This window comes from Pezoporus occidentalis, unplaced genomic scaffold, assembly GCF_034315485.1.
Source record: "Pezoporus occidentalis ecotype Australia unplaced genomic scaffold, CSIRO_AGI_Poc_V1 ctg187, whole genome shotgun sequence".
In the NCBI taxonomy this organism is placed as follows: domain Eukaryota; kingdom Metazoa; phylum Chordata; class Aves; order Psittaciformes; family Psittacidae; genus Pezoporus; species Pezoporus occidentalis.
The window spans coordinates 395,399-409,424 of NW_026913715.1; the positions used below are offsets into that span (position 1 = coordinate 395,399).

General features: G+C 50.2%; 1 protein-coding gene across 2 annotated transcripts in view; it reads right to left on the reverse strand.

Moving 5' to 3' along the window:
• Positions 1-510: 510 nt before the first annotated feature.
• RABL6 (RAB, member RAS oncogene family like 6) overlaps positions 511-14,026 on the reverse strand; it is a 53,639-nt gene continuing 40,123 nt past the window's right edge. For both annotated transcript variants that reach the window (XM_062615960.1, XM_062615959.1), the window contains 5 exons: positions 7,579-7,794; positions 6,612-6,960; positions 4,673-4,844; positions 3,195-3,238; positions 511-2,615 (listed from right to left, as the gene is read on the reverse strand). In XM_062615960.1, coding sequence (XP_062471944.1) covers positions 2,418-2,615; positions 3,195-3,238; positions 4,673-4,844; positions 6,612-6,960; positions 7,579-7,794 — 979 coding nt within the window. In that variant the 3' untranslated portion in view covers positions 511-2,417. The remainder of the gene's footprint in view (positions 2,616-3,194; positions 3,239-4,672; positions 4,845-6,611; positions 6,961-7,578; positions 7,795-14,026) is intronic.

The window sequence follows — 14,026 nt, forward strand, 5'->3', positions numbered from 1 at the left end:
TGGCAGCACCCTCCTGGGGCTCCAGTGCAAGTGAAGAGAGCTCCTGCATCTGCTTTTCTCTTTCAGAGGAGTATTTTGAACACAGTGACTCATCTCTTGTTTTCCTCGCGGCTCCTTGGGCTGACAAGGAACAGGAGCCACAAGGAGTGTAAAGGCTCCCGTGGCGCTCAAATCTGGCCCAGGTGAAAGACAAACCAATGCCCACGTCGGTGCTTCCAGGGGGCTCAGAGCCTTCTCGCCAAGAGCTGCACGCACACGGAAGCAGAGCTGAGCTCCCTCTCTTCCACTGTGTGAGACAACAGCTCACAGGAGCTGGGGAAAGAACTCATGGGCTTTATGTTCACCTTTTGGGCTGTTTTAACCATTTTTAATTGAGTGCCCCATTCCATGGAGTGTAAGAACGTGAGAGCAGGGCAGGAGCGGGGTGCCCTTGTGTGCATGAGTCCTGGAGACCCGCAGCTCCTGCACCCAGGCAGACAGGCTTGTGGTGGAGAAGAAGATGTCAGAGGCAGTTGTACAACAGAGCTTTATAGTCAGGATGGACTGTACCAGGCTTTTTTGATGCAAAATGGAACATGACCCAAAACGTTCACATAACAGAAGTGCTCTCAGGAATGCAGCCAGCTGAGGCTCCAGCTCCTGCCTGACTTTTTGCAACCCAGTCACATCCCAATCCCCTTTTATGTCCCCAGACGTGCAAAATTTGAACTGTTCCATGCAATTTCCCTACAGTGTCATGTGAAATGTAATGCTCAGAGAAGTAGGCAAATGCTCCTGGCAAACAGACCTGAATGATACACTGCTCATGCAGCAAAAAACCCAGTTTGTTTTATAGGGAAAGAGTTACAAATGCGTTTTGGAGGCTGGGGGGAAGGAAAAAGAATAATGGAGCAGTGAACTGTCTGCTGGTCAAGACAGCTCTGGAATGGATCATGGATCTAATGGACACCTTGCTTTACAGGGATGTAGAAGGAAAACCCAGTTTGAATTCCATGGCTGACATTTTACAATAAAAAGGTGATGGTGGGAACAAAACCAAACCTCAAATCAACCTGCAAGCAACAGAGTCATGGAATGCACAGTACCTGGGGGGAGCTTCACCACCTGAGCTGTGAAAGGGACACCGGAACCAGACCAAAAAGGGTGCAAAGAAATCACAAGCTCCATCAAAGACAGGGGCAGCTCACTGGGACACAGGCGAGTGTGAAGGGCCTGCAGAGCCCATCCAACGGCTCCCACGGCTCCTGAGCCGTGGGTACCAACCCACTGGTTTGGGTTCAAAGCAGAGACTATGGCTTCCCACAGGCAGGGGCTTGGAGGATGCTCTCCACTTGCAGGGGAAGGTAGCACGTTGGTGGCTGGAGGCTGGGCCCAGGGCACGCGGCTGTAGGATGGACAGGCGCTGGCCCAGGACAGATACTGGCTGAGCTGCAGTGCTTGTCCCTCAGCATAGAGGCAGCCAGGGTTTTACAGCAACACTGTAAGATGCCTGAGAAGCATATGCCTTGCCATGCTAACACCTCCCTGGAGACAGTTCTGAAGCTCTGGATATCTTCATTTTCACGAGAGTCATGTCCCTGAGAGGTACTGAAGGGAGGGGATTCTAGTGTACGTAAATCCAAGGGTGGGAAATGCAGAAAAGCACTGATTCTTCTCTCTCTTGTTCAGGTTAGCTTTGCACTTTGCATTGTTTTCCCAAACTGCATAGCAGCTTACGTGTAGTGTCTGAGACACTGGGGCCACGGAAATCAAAGGGGCTTCATGAATGCCAACAGCAGCATCAGTGAGTGCTGATTAAGCTGCTGTGCAGAAAGGTCCCGATCAAAGGACTCCAAAAATCACACTCACTCTCTCTCGCTCTGGCCCTGCGGCTGCTGTGTGCACCACCGTAGCATGATCTGCTCCATTTAAAGCTCAGCAACTGTTGGGTGGAGCAATGGCCAACACCACCTTCTCATTACAAAAATAGGAAGGACAGAAAGTTAAAGACTTGAGACAGGCGAGCGCGATGCATTCATGCGGCATGTTTTGTTGCACTCCTCTTAACAAGACAGGAATTTCAGGTGTGCAGGAGTAGAATATAGGTGGGGCAGAGCAGGCAGCAGGTCCCCTGCTCCTCCCACACCTGCCAGCTTCCCACAGGGCATCTCTGGAAGGAGAAAAACAACAGCCTGGAAGCGGGCCTGGGAGCTGGGCCCTGAACCATCCCCTTACTCAAGTACATCTCAGCTGGATTTGCTTTGTGTAAGGAACGCACCAGAGCAGCGCCCGCAGATGTGAAGCTTTTGTTTTGCCAACTCTGATTTCAGAGAATATTGGGCAAACAGCCAAAGCTTCACAGATCTGCACCCGTCCTGGTGTGACTCCTATGGAAAGATGGAGACAGCACGACTGGGAGTCTGCCACGCAGCAGCCACCTACAGCTCCTCATAGTCCCCACCTCCTCCAGGCTTGCTCATGCTGGCTCCTCCTCCTCCCAGGAAAGCCTCAAGTTCATCTATCTCGCTGCTTTTCTCCTTGCTCTTCTTTTTCTTTTTCTTCTTCTCCTCTTTGCTCTCCTCCTTCTCTTTGCTTTTCTTGTGTTTGCTCTTCTTTTTTGCAGATTTCTCTTCCTCCTGCAAAAGGAGAGCATTTTCATTAGCAAATCCTCTGAGCATGCCAGTAACCAGCATACCTCACCCTGGAACTTGGCTCTGATGGGAACCTGACTTAGGGTAAAGCATCTACTACTAGGGCTGGCTTGGAGCTCATTCCAGAAGACCCTTCTGCGAGTTTGGACAGAACAGAGCAAAGACCATCTGGTTTATACATAGTAGTGGTCTGTCAGGCTGTTTGTGCCCGACGATACCACAGTATTGGACAGGCAGAAATGCCAAAGACAAAGCCTCCTGCAGACTCCCCTCGCTGCCTCTGAGACACCCCTCTGCTTGGAGAAAGCCATGGTGCTCCCAATGGACTCAGCCCAGCTGAGATGCGTGGCTCTGTTTAACCCTGTATTTCACAAAGTCACACGCTCCCTGCTCAAAATTCAGCTCTTCTAAAAGCTTGTTTTTAGAGCCTGGGAGGCACAGGTCTGGTTGTAGGATGGGAGAACAGAAGGAAGTCCACCAGGCACAGAGTGCACTGTGGAAGGCCACCCCCCTCCTTGAGCAGTAGATAATATGGCAGATCAGCTCTGAGGAATCCAACAGTACCTCTTTGCTTTTCTTTTTCTTCTTCTTTTTCTCCTTTTGTTTATCTGTTCAAACAAAAAAAGCGCAAACAATATTGGTTTTAATCAACTGAACCAGAAGAGAAGCAATTCTGCCCTGTCCCAGTTCCTGAGACTCACAGAATCCTGGGATGAACAGGGTTGGTTTGTGCTTCCGGGAGTTCAGCTAGTGATGGAAGAACCACTCAGGCCACAGCATCAGCAGTGGGTGGGCCGTGACAGGCCAGCAGTCACTGTGTATGGAAATTCTATCAGCACGAGGCCAAAGTGTCAGTGCTGCAGCCCTCCTCTACAGGGTGGCTGCCTTCACAGTATTAAATGAACCTCAGTGGTCATCACTGTCAAAACATTTCTCAGGTTACTGTGAATGATGACCTGGCTGCTGCTTTGACTGCTGACTGTCCACTGCCTTTGCACAAACCCCCCTTGATCAGGAGAGTATTTACTTGGCTGATACATAGGAGGCTTTATAACTGCACCACATTTCACATGTGGTATTATCCTGTCATCTGTCAGTCTTACCTACACACTTTTTTACTCAGTTGATCTGTAAATACAAGTCAGCCCTGGGGAAGTCTAACTGCTGGTAAAGCCCCAGCTCGCTGATGCAATTATTTGAGAAAGAGGAGATAGAAAGAACCCACACTGAATTATTAAAGATGCTAAACTGAAGTTCAGTTATTGATCTGGACCTCTGCAGATGCACTTCCAGCTATTTCAAGCTGCACTGTTCAGTAAGTCAAAGCTCAAGCTGATAAAGCCACCACAGCCTGTGGCACCTTGCTTATACTTTTGGAATAGTTACTCAAAAAGGTCTCTCTCTGGTGCTGCTTACAGCTTTGTTCCCCACTTAAATCTTTAACTTCCCATCTTCTGTGGTGACATCAGGGGCAGATCTATAGGAAGCTGCTTTGCAGTAATGCCAAGACAGCAGAAAGTATTTCTGTGGGTATGAGTTGTACCCTCAGGGGATGGGGAGGGCAGGAAAGTCTGAGGAATGCTTGTGATCAGGTTGTGATCAAAATCCCACCTCGCCCTTCCCCAAAATGGAAGAGCAAATTGGCAAGGAGTATCAGAGCATCTTCCTGAAGTTGATCCAAATCTTTGAGGGGGTGGACACTGTGGTGCTGAGCACCACTTCCCAGGCAGGCAGTGTAAAGCAGGAAGCCTTATGCAGAAGCAGCTTGTGAAGGATGTGCTCTGCTTCCAGCTGGGACCAAAATAGTCCATGGTGGTTGCTATGGATAAGCCAAGTTCCCCTGCTCCCCATGGGGAAAAACTTAAATAAAGGTATTTATGCTGTGTTAAACCCCATTAGAGACTCACATGAGGAACTGCATGACCCTACAGGCTATTTTATTTAGTGCAAATTGATTTTCTTACACCCTTGGAACCATTCTGGATAAAACAGAAGCCTGACAAGCAAAACCAGGGAGAGTGGAAATAAGGGGTGACCTTTACCTTCCTCACTGCTCTCCTTGGGACCAGCTTCTTCCAAACCCAAACCAAAGAGATCTGAGTCATTTTTCAGTTTAAAGGAGTGGACTGTTGCTTTCACAGCCTGGGGTGGCTTTGCCAACGAGGTATCATCATCCGATAGTTCAGAGAGATCTTCCCGGACTGGGAATTCATCCTGGAGGCAAGAAGAGGCAGACAACACCCACAGGTTTTCAACCCAAATCTCTCAGCGTTTTGCACACAAGACATCAGATGTCAGCAGGCAGGGAGGAGGGAAGGAAATGGCAGCTGAACTGAGCTGTTATAGCCTGGAAATCGATGCTCCTGATCTCATAAGCTCTATCTATTTCTTGCCTTGGTAAAGCGCCTCAGTAGCACTTGTACTGGCAGTGTGCTCTGGCAATGTAACATTCCTGCTACCAAAATCTAATTCCTGACGTAAAGGCATTAAATGAGACCTTCAACTCTGTTAGCATGACAGCAGCAGCCTCTAACTGCCCTGGAGAGGCACCTCAAATCAAATCTAATGGGCTGAGAACTCGCCTCCAGACCTAACAGCAAAACCTTGTTGCTGTGTAGCTCTGTGGGGTCTCCTGAACGAGAAGAAACCTCCAGTAGGGCCAAGGACGTGATGTGTTTGCAGAGTATCTCCCCTCATCGAGTCAAAAGGGAATGCGCTTCCAGGGCACATTTGCCTCTTCACTGTGGGCTAAATAAATAGGATGCTGCAGAGACTGGCTATCACCCAAAAATCCTCTGTCTCAGCATGATGGGGATGGAAATGGAGTTTAACGATCTGGTGATTCCTGCCAACTGATCCTCTCCAGAATTCACTAACCACCCTTTCTTTCTATCCTCCATACTGCCCAAACACGGCCTTGCTCTGCTGCTGGTCTGAGCAATGCTCCTTCCTCCCTGCTGATGGTGGTGTTTTACTGCTCTGCTTGACCAGTAAGCCTTGTAGGTGTCAAGCATTCACAGACTGTGGGGCATCTCCCTGCACTGCTGCAATGGCAAATCTCCCTCACAGATCCTGTTTTCGTCACTGCATGTGAAGAGAAGTAAACTTGTTCCAAATACTTTTGCTTTCACATTAAAGTGCCAAGAGAAGTAGGTACTGGAAATGCAAAATGAATGGAAAACTACTTAATAAACAGCTCGACACATAGGCAAGGGCGAAAAAACTGGGACAACCATCCTTTCTGCAGGACTCTGGAATGATGCAAACATATCCAACACTCCTGAACACCCTAGACACCAGGAGTCCCATCTCAAATCATGGCTAACAGTTTCTAGGGATTGCTTTGCTGTCTGTGAGTACAGATCACTGAAAGCAGGGATATTTCCAGCCACAGAAGCAGCAGGCTCCTATCAGCCCAGAGAAGGTACTTGTGTTTTCTCCATCTATAACACCCAATGGGTGCAGAGGGGACTCCTCCTGCACCATGCCTTTGAGCAGCTGTCCACATGCTGAACGTCACAGAGACATTACAGCCAACCTGGCTACACTGGAAACTCCTTCCTAGATTTTCCTATTTCAGGAAGCAGCTTTGCCAAACAATTCTTGTTACAGCCTTTTGATTGCTGTAGGGAGCTCACCCTCTGGCACATACACACTTCTACATGTTAAACCTTGGGTGAGAACCTATTAGAGCTTTGTATTTTATACCTTGCACACTGCTGGACTGACACCACTTTGGCCCTACTGAGAATAAAGAGCATACTAAAAGCCGTAAGCACAAACCTTGTTGCCGCGTGGTTTCAACAGTCACAGCATTAGTGGGTTCGTGCTTAAATCAATCTCTACAGGTTGCTTAGCACCTGAGGTGCTGTGAGCGCCTCTGAGAGATGGGTGAGCAGATGAAAGCTCTCCTCATGAGATGCCTCAACACTTCAAGCTCAGCTTGACAGCAGCACACAGCAATTCATGCATGTTATTTACCATTTTCTTCTTCTGGCTGTCAGAATCCTCACTTTCGAAGTCCGGGTCATCCATAACAAATGAGAGCATCTGAGTAGCTATTGGTCCCTCTTGATCACTGTCAGACTCTTCAGGCTTTTCCTCTTTGACCACTTTCTGCTTGAGAGCGTGTCCTTTGCTTTGGGAAGTGGTCTTTGGGGCCTGGACTGCTGCTGGGGCTGCAGCAGCAGCAGCTGGCAGGCTGGTGTGGACCCTGCTGCTGCTGTTTCTTTCAGACCCAGAACGTGGAGGTAAAGCGTCAGGAGGCTTCGGGTCCATTGCTTTGGTCAAAATGGCTTCACTCTGTGGTTTCAGAGAATTTCTGGAAGACCTGAGAAGGAAACAACTTGTCAGAGCCTGTCCACCCCCATTCTGTGGAGCAAAACACAGTGACTAATTAGTAACTGAGCCTGCCTCAGGGCTGCATCTCCACAGCAGAGGTAGTTCATCCTAGGGGGGTGGCTGGTCAAACACATACCACTCAGGCTGAAAATAGCCCTCAAGTCCCTGTGGATGCTGCTGCAGAGGTGTCTGCACCAGCTGGCCCATGCCTATCACATACAGGATGTGGTATGTGGAGAACATGATCCAGTTCATCATTCTCCTGCACAGGGTGTGGTGAATGACTTCCTTCACCTCTGTCCTCCTCACTCAGCTATGAACAGATATTGAGGTGCTCAGTCCCAGCCTCTGTTCAAACTGGAGGAAAAGGCTGGGCCATTCCCAAGCAGAAATGTTCCAGTGACAGGAGCACAGTGCTCAAGGGCACACTGCCTAGGTGTGGTGCAGAAAACACGGCACAGAACAGGCCCGGCTTAAGAAAACAGCCCAGCTTACAGCTGAAGGCACACACACCAAGATTCCCCAAAGGATGCCCAGAAGCCAGTGGCAGGATTGAGGAGAGGCCCCTTTGCCAGCACAACCCCATGCTTCAGCCTGTGCTTTGTACCTTTTTTTTTCCTGCTCTGTGTTGATGTCTTCATTAGGTGTGGGAATGACCTTAGAGTCCTTCACCTCTTCTTCCTCTTCCTCACTGGAGAGGGTGACGTTCTTGCTCGGCACCCGTTCTGCTGCCAGAATGGGTCTGCTGGGGATCTTGTCGTCCAGATCCAGGTCATCTTGGAAGCCTGCCACCATGGGATTCCCCCCAGGGGCCTCTCCATCACTGCAGAATAGGCAAGGATCAGACACAGCACCCCAGGATGTGCTGGGACAGACGGACCTCCCCTGGAAAGCAGACTGCCGCTTGCCTGGCTTTTCCAGCCAACTGCACGTCCACATCCCTCATCCCTGGGCAGTGACACTGCACCACCCAGCCACTGGCCCCTTCAGACCTGATCTGCATGAGCTGCAGCCGTGGCACAAACCCTCTACAAAATGGGCCACGATTGGATGTGTCAAAGAGTGGCTGGAAAAGCTGAGCTTCAGAGCTGCCCATTGCTCCAGCTCTGCTGGAAGATCTCCGGTCCAACATGCAAGGATCGATCAAACCACGGGAGCTGCCTGCCTTAAAGCCCACAGCCTGTAATTAAACCTGATCAGACACTGCCACTCCTGGGGAATTCACTTACAGCTGTTAGATTGCTGGGTTTATTTCTGTGTCTCTTGTGCTCCCTGAAGCAGGCAGGTACCCGCCACCACAACCAGGCTTTGACATTCCCCAAATTAAATTCACCTAAGGACACACTTTCAGAGCTGGGAGTCTGTCAGGCTCCCTGCATGCAACACGGTTACGTGCTCAGAGGCAGACTGATAAAGAGCTTTGCAGCTGAAATTAGCTGAGGATTCTTGTCTCAATGTCCCCAGGACTCAGCAACTTTAATACTTTCAGAAGGATTTGCTCATGTCAGGAATACAGATGTTTTCCCCAGCCTCAGCAGATGAGCCTTTCCTCGTTCTACTTGCTTTATGTGCAGCAGATACCCAGCTCCTTCTGACAAGCCGCAGAAGAGTCACTGTCCTTTTAATGACTTCATTTGGATTGTACAAACACAGCTCCATTTGTACACAGAGACCAAAAACCAAGATGATAGCTTGGACCACATCCCATTTTAGAGGCATCAAATGAATCATCAAAACCTAAAATCCTTAATCTGGATGAAGGTGCTGCTCCCAGTCACTAGCACATAGTCAGCACTGGAAGAGGCAGTGGAGGATGATGTGCTGATGGGGTGAGAAGTGCTGAGGCCTGAACACAGTCCAGATGATTGTTATTACTCAGCCTGGTTCTTCTTATGGCCAGTTACTGGTTTATGGGTTAAAGAATTAATACATCTGCCACCAGGTAATGTTGTCATTTGTGACATCTGGGACACAACACGACAACCAGCACAGTGCATTGAAAGGGATTACAACCAATGCTTGTTTGGGTCAGTGCTTGGATCAGGGCTAACACCCTCTCTCTCCTTCTGCTTTTGGTGTGGCTCCCCCTGCTCCCAGCACAGCTCCCAGCCAAGCAGAGCAGGCTGCTGAAGAGCCCCTTCATAAAACACTGCTGCTCTCATTCTGAGCCACCAAAGAGGACGCACACAGCCTGTCCCACACAAAGGAGGAAAGAAACTGGTGCCCAAAGCAGCAGCCAAGGCTGGAGGAATGACAAGTGAGTGACTTCTGTGGTCTGCAAAGCACTGGTAGGGTTCCTCTGGAAATGTGCTGGAAAGTAAAATGGATTGTGTCCTAAAAATGGCAGGATGTTATTCTGAACCGGTGACACTGCATTTCTCTAACAATGCAGTGCTCCATTAAGCACTGGGACTCTTCAGAGATTGCTGCCACTGTCCTACCACACACCATGTGAGATCTCCAGCCTGTAAAGCATTCCCAGTCTGAACAGGATGTCCGTGAGTGTTCACATACCTGCACAAAGCGGATCACCTCCCCTTGCAGGGAATGCACTGCCTCCATCTCCAACTCACACACAAAGGGTGGAGTGACAGCTTCAGAGCAAAGCCACGGAGTGAGCACCCCTCAGAAAAAAACACTGCTGCACTATGAACAATGCAGAGTTAGTACCGGGCTGTGGTCCTAAGGCTCCAGCTGGAAGGAATCCAGAGCACGCAAACCCAACCACATTGCACCACTCTCTCCAATGCCTTTTGTGGTGCCAAGCCTGTGTTAGTGTTAAAACAACACGTTTGCAGGTGCAGGTACCCACCAAAAATGCCTGAGCTTGCCAAGGCCTGTGGCTGAGCTACTGATCAAGAGCATGCTGGGGTCTCCTTCATGCTGGTGATGAACAAACCCTGCTGCAACACAAGTGCATGGTCCCAAACCTGAACGGACTGTGTTCCAAAAGCCCTGCCGTGTGGCCACAGAGCCAGCAGGATCCTCTGGGCACATCAGGTTTTGGGGCTAGAGAACAAGGAAAAACCCAAACCCTAAAGCAGCAGATAAAGTGAGGCAATCACACACTGCAGGATGAGCTGCCTGGCTGTATTCTAGGAGATGGAGGTGTCCTGTTGTGAACTGGTGTCCTCAGCTTCTCTCGCTTGGTCTAGTGCAGCAAGGCACCAATAGAGTGAGTGTCAAAACAAACCCAGATGCCATTAAAGCAAAGAACCAGCTCAAAGCCCTTCAGAGGTAAGGACTTATCCATGGTTAAGATAAACATCTAGTGATGCTGAGAAGACAGATGAAGAATCCTGTAAGCACAACCTTGCTTGCAGACATCTACAGCCCACCCATGGACCTCAGCCAGCCTAACTCAGCAGCGGGGAAGAGGGGAGACCCTGGTGTCAGATTAGCTCCTCCAGTGCAGTCACATACCCACTGGCTCAGGGGATCAAACTGAAGAGCAGCAAATTAGGTTCCTGAACAGCAAACCAGCAGCTGGAACTGCCTTCCTAATGAGCTGGTGAAGGAACTGATTTGGGAGCTGTCTTTATTGCAAGCTAGAGAACCATAACACACCATTAAACAAAACCCAGGACTCCATCCATCTCTGTAGATCTGTGCTGGGATTTAGTTATAGCAGCTCCAAGAGATGTCAGTAAATGCTGAAAGTCTCAGCAGCTGCCTGATCTTTGGGCAAGAGTAGCCTTGTCCCACGGGCAGGAGCACATTCCCTCACTGACAGCATGCTTGAGAAACAAAGCAGTGCTTTTTTTGTAACATTACTGCTCCGTGTCAACTCCTGCTCCATTGTTTAGAGATGTTACGGAGCAGGGAATGGGAGAAGTTCACCAGGCATCACTGTGAACAAACCTCCAATGTCAACAAGATGGATGAGAAATCCCAGACTTCCAAACCTCTTTCCGAAGCTCAGAAACAAGTTGCACATGGAAGCAAGCCCAGGCCTGACATGAGCAGCAGCTCAGTCACAAAGCAGAACACTCTGCTTCCAACAGGAGGACAAGACCCACTCCTCTCCCCAAGGAGTCACCCTCTATGTCAATGACCAGTGAGTGCAATGCACGGAGCTCTGCCTGGGGATGTCCGAGGGAACTGGGAGCGTATGGGACAGGATTAAAGAGAGGACAGGTAAAGGTGACACCATAGTGTCTGGAAACTGGTTGAATGACAGAGCCCAGAGTATGGTGATCAGTGACACAAAGTCTAGCTGGAGGCCAGTAACTCGCAGTGTGCAGCAGGGATGAACAAGGGCCCAGTCGTGTTTATCATCTTCATTAATGATCTGGATGATAGGGCAGTGTATACCCTCTGCAGATGACTCCAAACTAGGAGCAGTGACTGGTACACCAGAGGGTCATGGTGCCACCAGAGGGACCTTGCCAGGGTGGAGAAATGGGCTACAGGAACCTCCAGCAGTTCAGCCAGGAGGTTGAAAGTCCTGCAGGGGAAAGTCCTGCACCTGGGGAGGAAGAACCCCATGCACCAAGACATGCTGAGGGGAACTCTGCTGGAAAGCAGCTTGGCAGAAGAGGGGCTGGGTGTCCTGGTGGCCATCAAGTTGAACATAAGTCAGCAAGGTGCCACTGCTGCAGTGAAGGCCAAGAGTATCCTGGGCTGCATTAGGCACAGTATCACCCCAGGTCGAGAGAGGTGATCCCTGCCCTCTGCCCAGCCACACCTGGAGTGCTGTGTTCGGTTCTGGGTGCTCCTCAGTACAAGAGACATGGGCCTGGACTGGAGAGAGCCCAATAGAGGGCCATGAAGATTATGAAGTGACTGGAGCAGCTCTCGCATGAGGAAAGGCTCTCGCACATGAGAGCTGCAACTGCCTAGTGCAGAGAAGAGAAGGCTTGAGGGGGACCTTACAAATGTATTTAAATACCTGAAGGAGGGTGCAGGAAGAAGGAGCCAGGCTCCTTTCAGTGCTGCCCAATGATGGGACGAGTCGAGGAGCACAACCTGAAACACAGGAGGTCCCTATGAAAATCAGGAAACACTTTTTCCACTGTGAGGGTGACTTAGCCCTGGCACAGGTTGCCAGTGAGGTTGTGGATTCTCCATCCATGGAGATACTGAAAAGCCATCTGAAATGGTCCTGGGTGGCCCTGGCTGAGCAGGATGACTCCAGAGCTTTCCAACCTCAACCTGACTGTGATTCTGTGACTGTAACTGGTCTCTGCTGCACATGTGCAATGCACAGAGCACTAAGGCACTCGCACATGAGCTAACTGCAAGGCTCTTGCTTACAGACAGCAAGGCAATTCCTCTTACTTGGGTAAGAGAAGTAACCTCACAACTTCTCAAAACAGCCCATTCTTCTGCCACACCTTCAATGGCACTTGGAGCCATTTGGAGCATACACATGGTTACAGCACACCCACAAGAACTGCTGGCAAGCTGAGTGAGCTGAACACTGAGGTATCTGCTTAAAAGCAATCAGGAGACATGAACACAACTCTCCAGTATGTTCTCAGGTTTCCAGTATTTCATTTTTAAACCCAGTAAAGCCTCCATTGGATTTGGGTGGCTTCACAGCCACTTCTGTATTCTTTAAATCAAAGATAAATGTCAGCAGCAGCAGATTTTGTTGCAACTACAACAACACACTCCCTGCAGTAGAAGCTGGTTTAGAGGTGGTGCTTACAGAACTCTTACATTGCTCCTGGACATCATGGGGCTGCAATTGCCAGAAGCAAACTGGCAATTGCAGTGCCATCACTGTGATGACAAGAGGCATGAGGCAAGCTCCATTCTGAGCTGAGGGATGCAGATCCTGTGGGACACTTAAGTCACCTTTAAAGTGCCAGTTGTTTTTTTTTTAAAAAAAAAAAATCAAAGCCAGGAAAAGGTAAAAAAAAAAACCCACAAAACAAACGAAAGAAAAAAATCCAGCTTAGAGCAGAGCTCTAAGGAGATGGAATCCCAGACTGGCTTGGGCTGAAGGGGCCTTAAAGCTCCTCCAGCTCCAACCCCTGCCATGGCCAGGGACACCTTCCCCTAGAGCAGCTTGCTCCAAGCCCCTGTGTCCAACCTGGCCTTGAACACTGCCAGGGATGGGGCAGCCACAGCTTCTCTGGGCACCCTGTGCCAGCGCCTCAGCACCCTCACAGGGAAGAGCTTCTGCCTAAGAGCTCATCTCAGTCTCCCCTCGGGCAGGTTAAAGCCATTCCCCTTGGCCTGTCCCTACAGGCCCTTGTCCCAAGCCCCTTTCCAGGTTTCCTGCAGCCCCTTCAGGCACTGGAGCTGCTCTCAGGTCTCCCCTTCAGGAGCCTTCTCTTCTCCAGGCTGCCCCAGCCCAGCTCTCTCAGCCTGGCTCCAGAGCAGAGCTGCTCCAGCCCTCGCAACATCTCCATGGCCTCCTCTGGACTCGCTCCAACAGCTCCACATCCCTCTTGTGCTGCTGCCTCAGAGCTGGATCAGGACTGCAGGGGGGGGGTCTCCCCAGATCGCAGCAGAGGGGCAGGATCCCCTCCCTCAGCTGCTGCTCACCCTCTGGGGGTGCAGCCCAGCACAGAGGGTTTCTGGGCTCAAGCGCACACTGAGGCTGGGTCCCAGGGAGCTTCTCCTCACCCAACACCCCCAAATCTTTTTCTTCACAAGCACGCTCAATCCATCCATCCCCCTATTCTATGATTCTGTGATACTGGGGGTTGCCCTGACCTGTGCCCAGGACCTTGCCTGTGGCCTCACTGAACCTCATGGCATTAACATGGGCCCACTTCTCCAGCTTGTCCAAGTCCTTCTGGATGTTACCCTGTCCCTCAGCCATTTCAACGCAGCTTTGTGTCATCTACAAACTTACTGAGGGTGCTGGATCCCACTGCCCATGTCATGGATGGATATTAAACAGTACTGGTGCAAACACAGAGCCCTGAGAGACACCAGTCAGCATCGATCTGCTCCAGACACTGAGCCACTGACCACTACTCTCTGGATGCAACCATCCAACCAATTCCTTATCCACCAAATAGTCCATCCATCAAATCCATGTCTCCAGTTTAGAGAGAAAATGCCAGGAAGGAACATTAGAAATGGACATAAAAAAA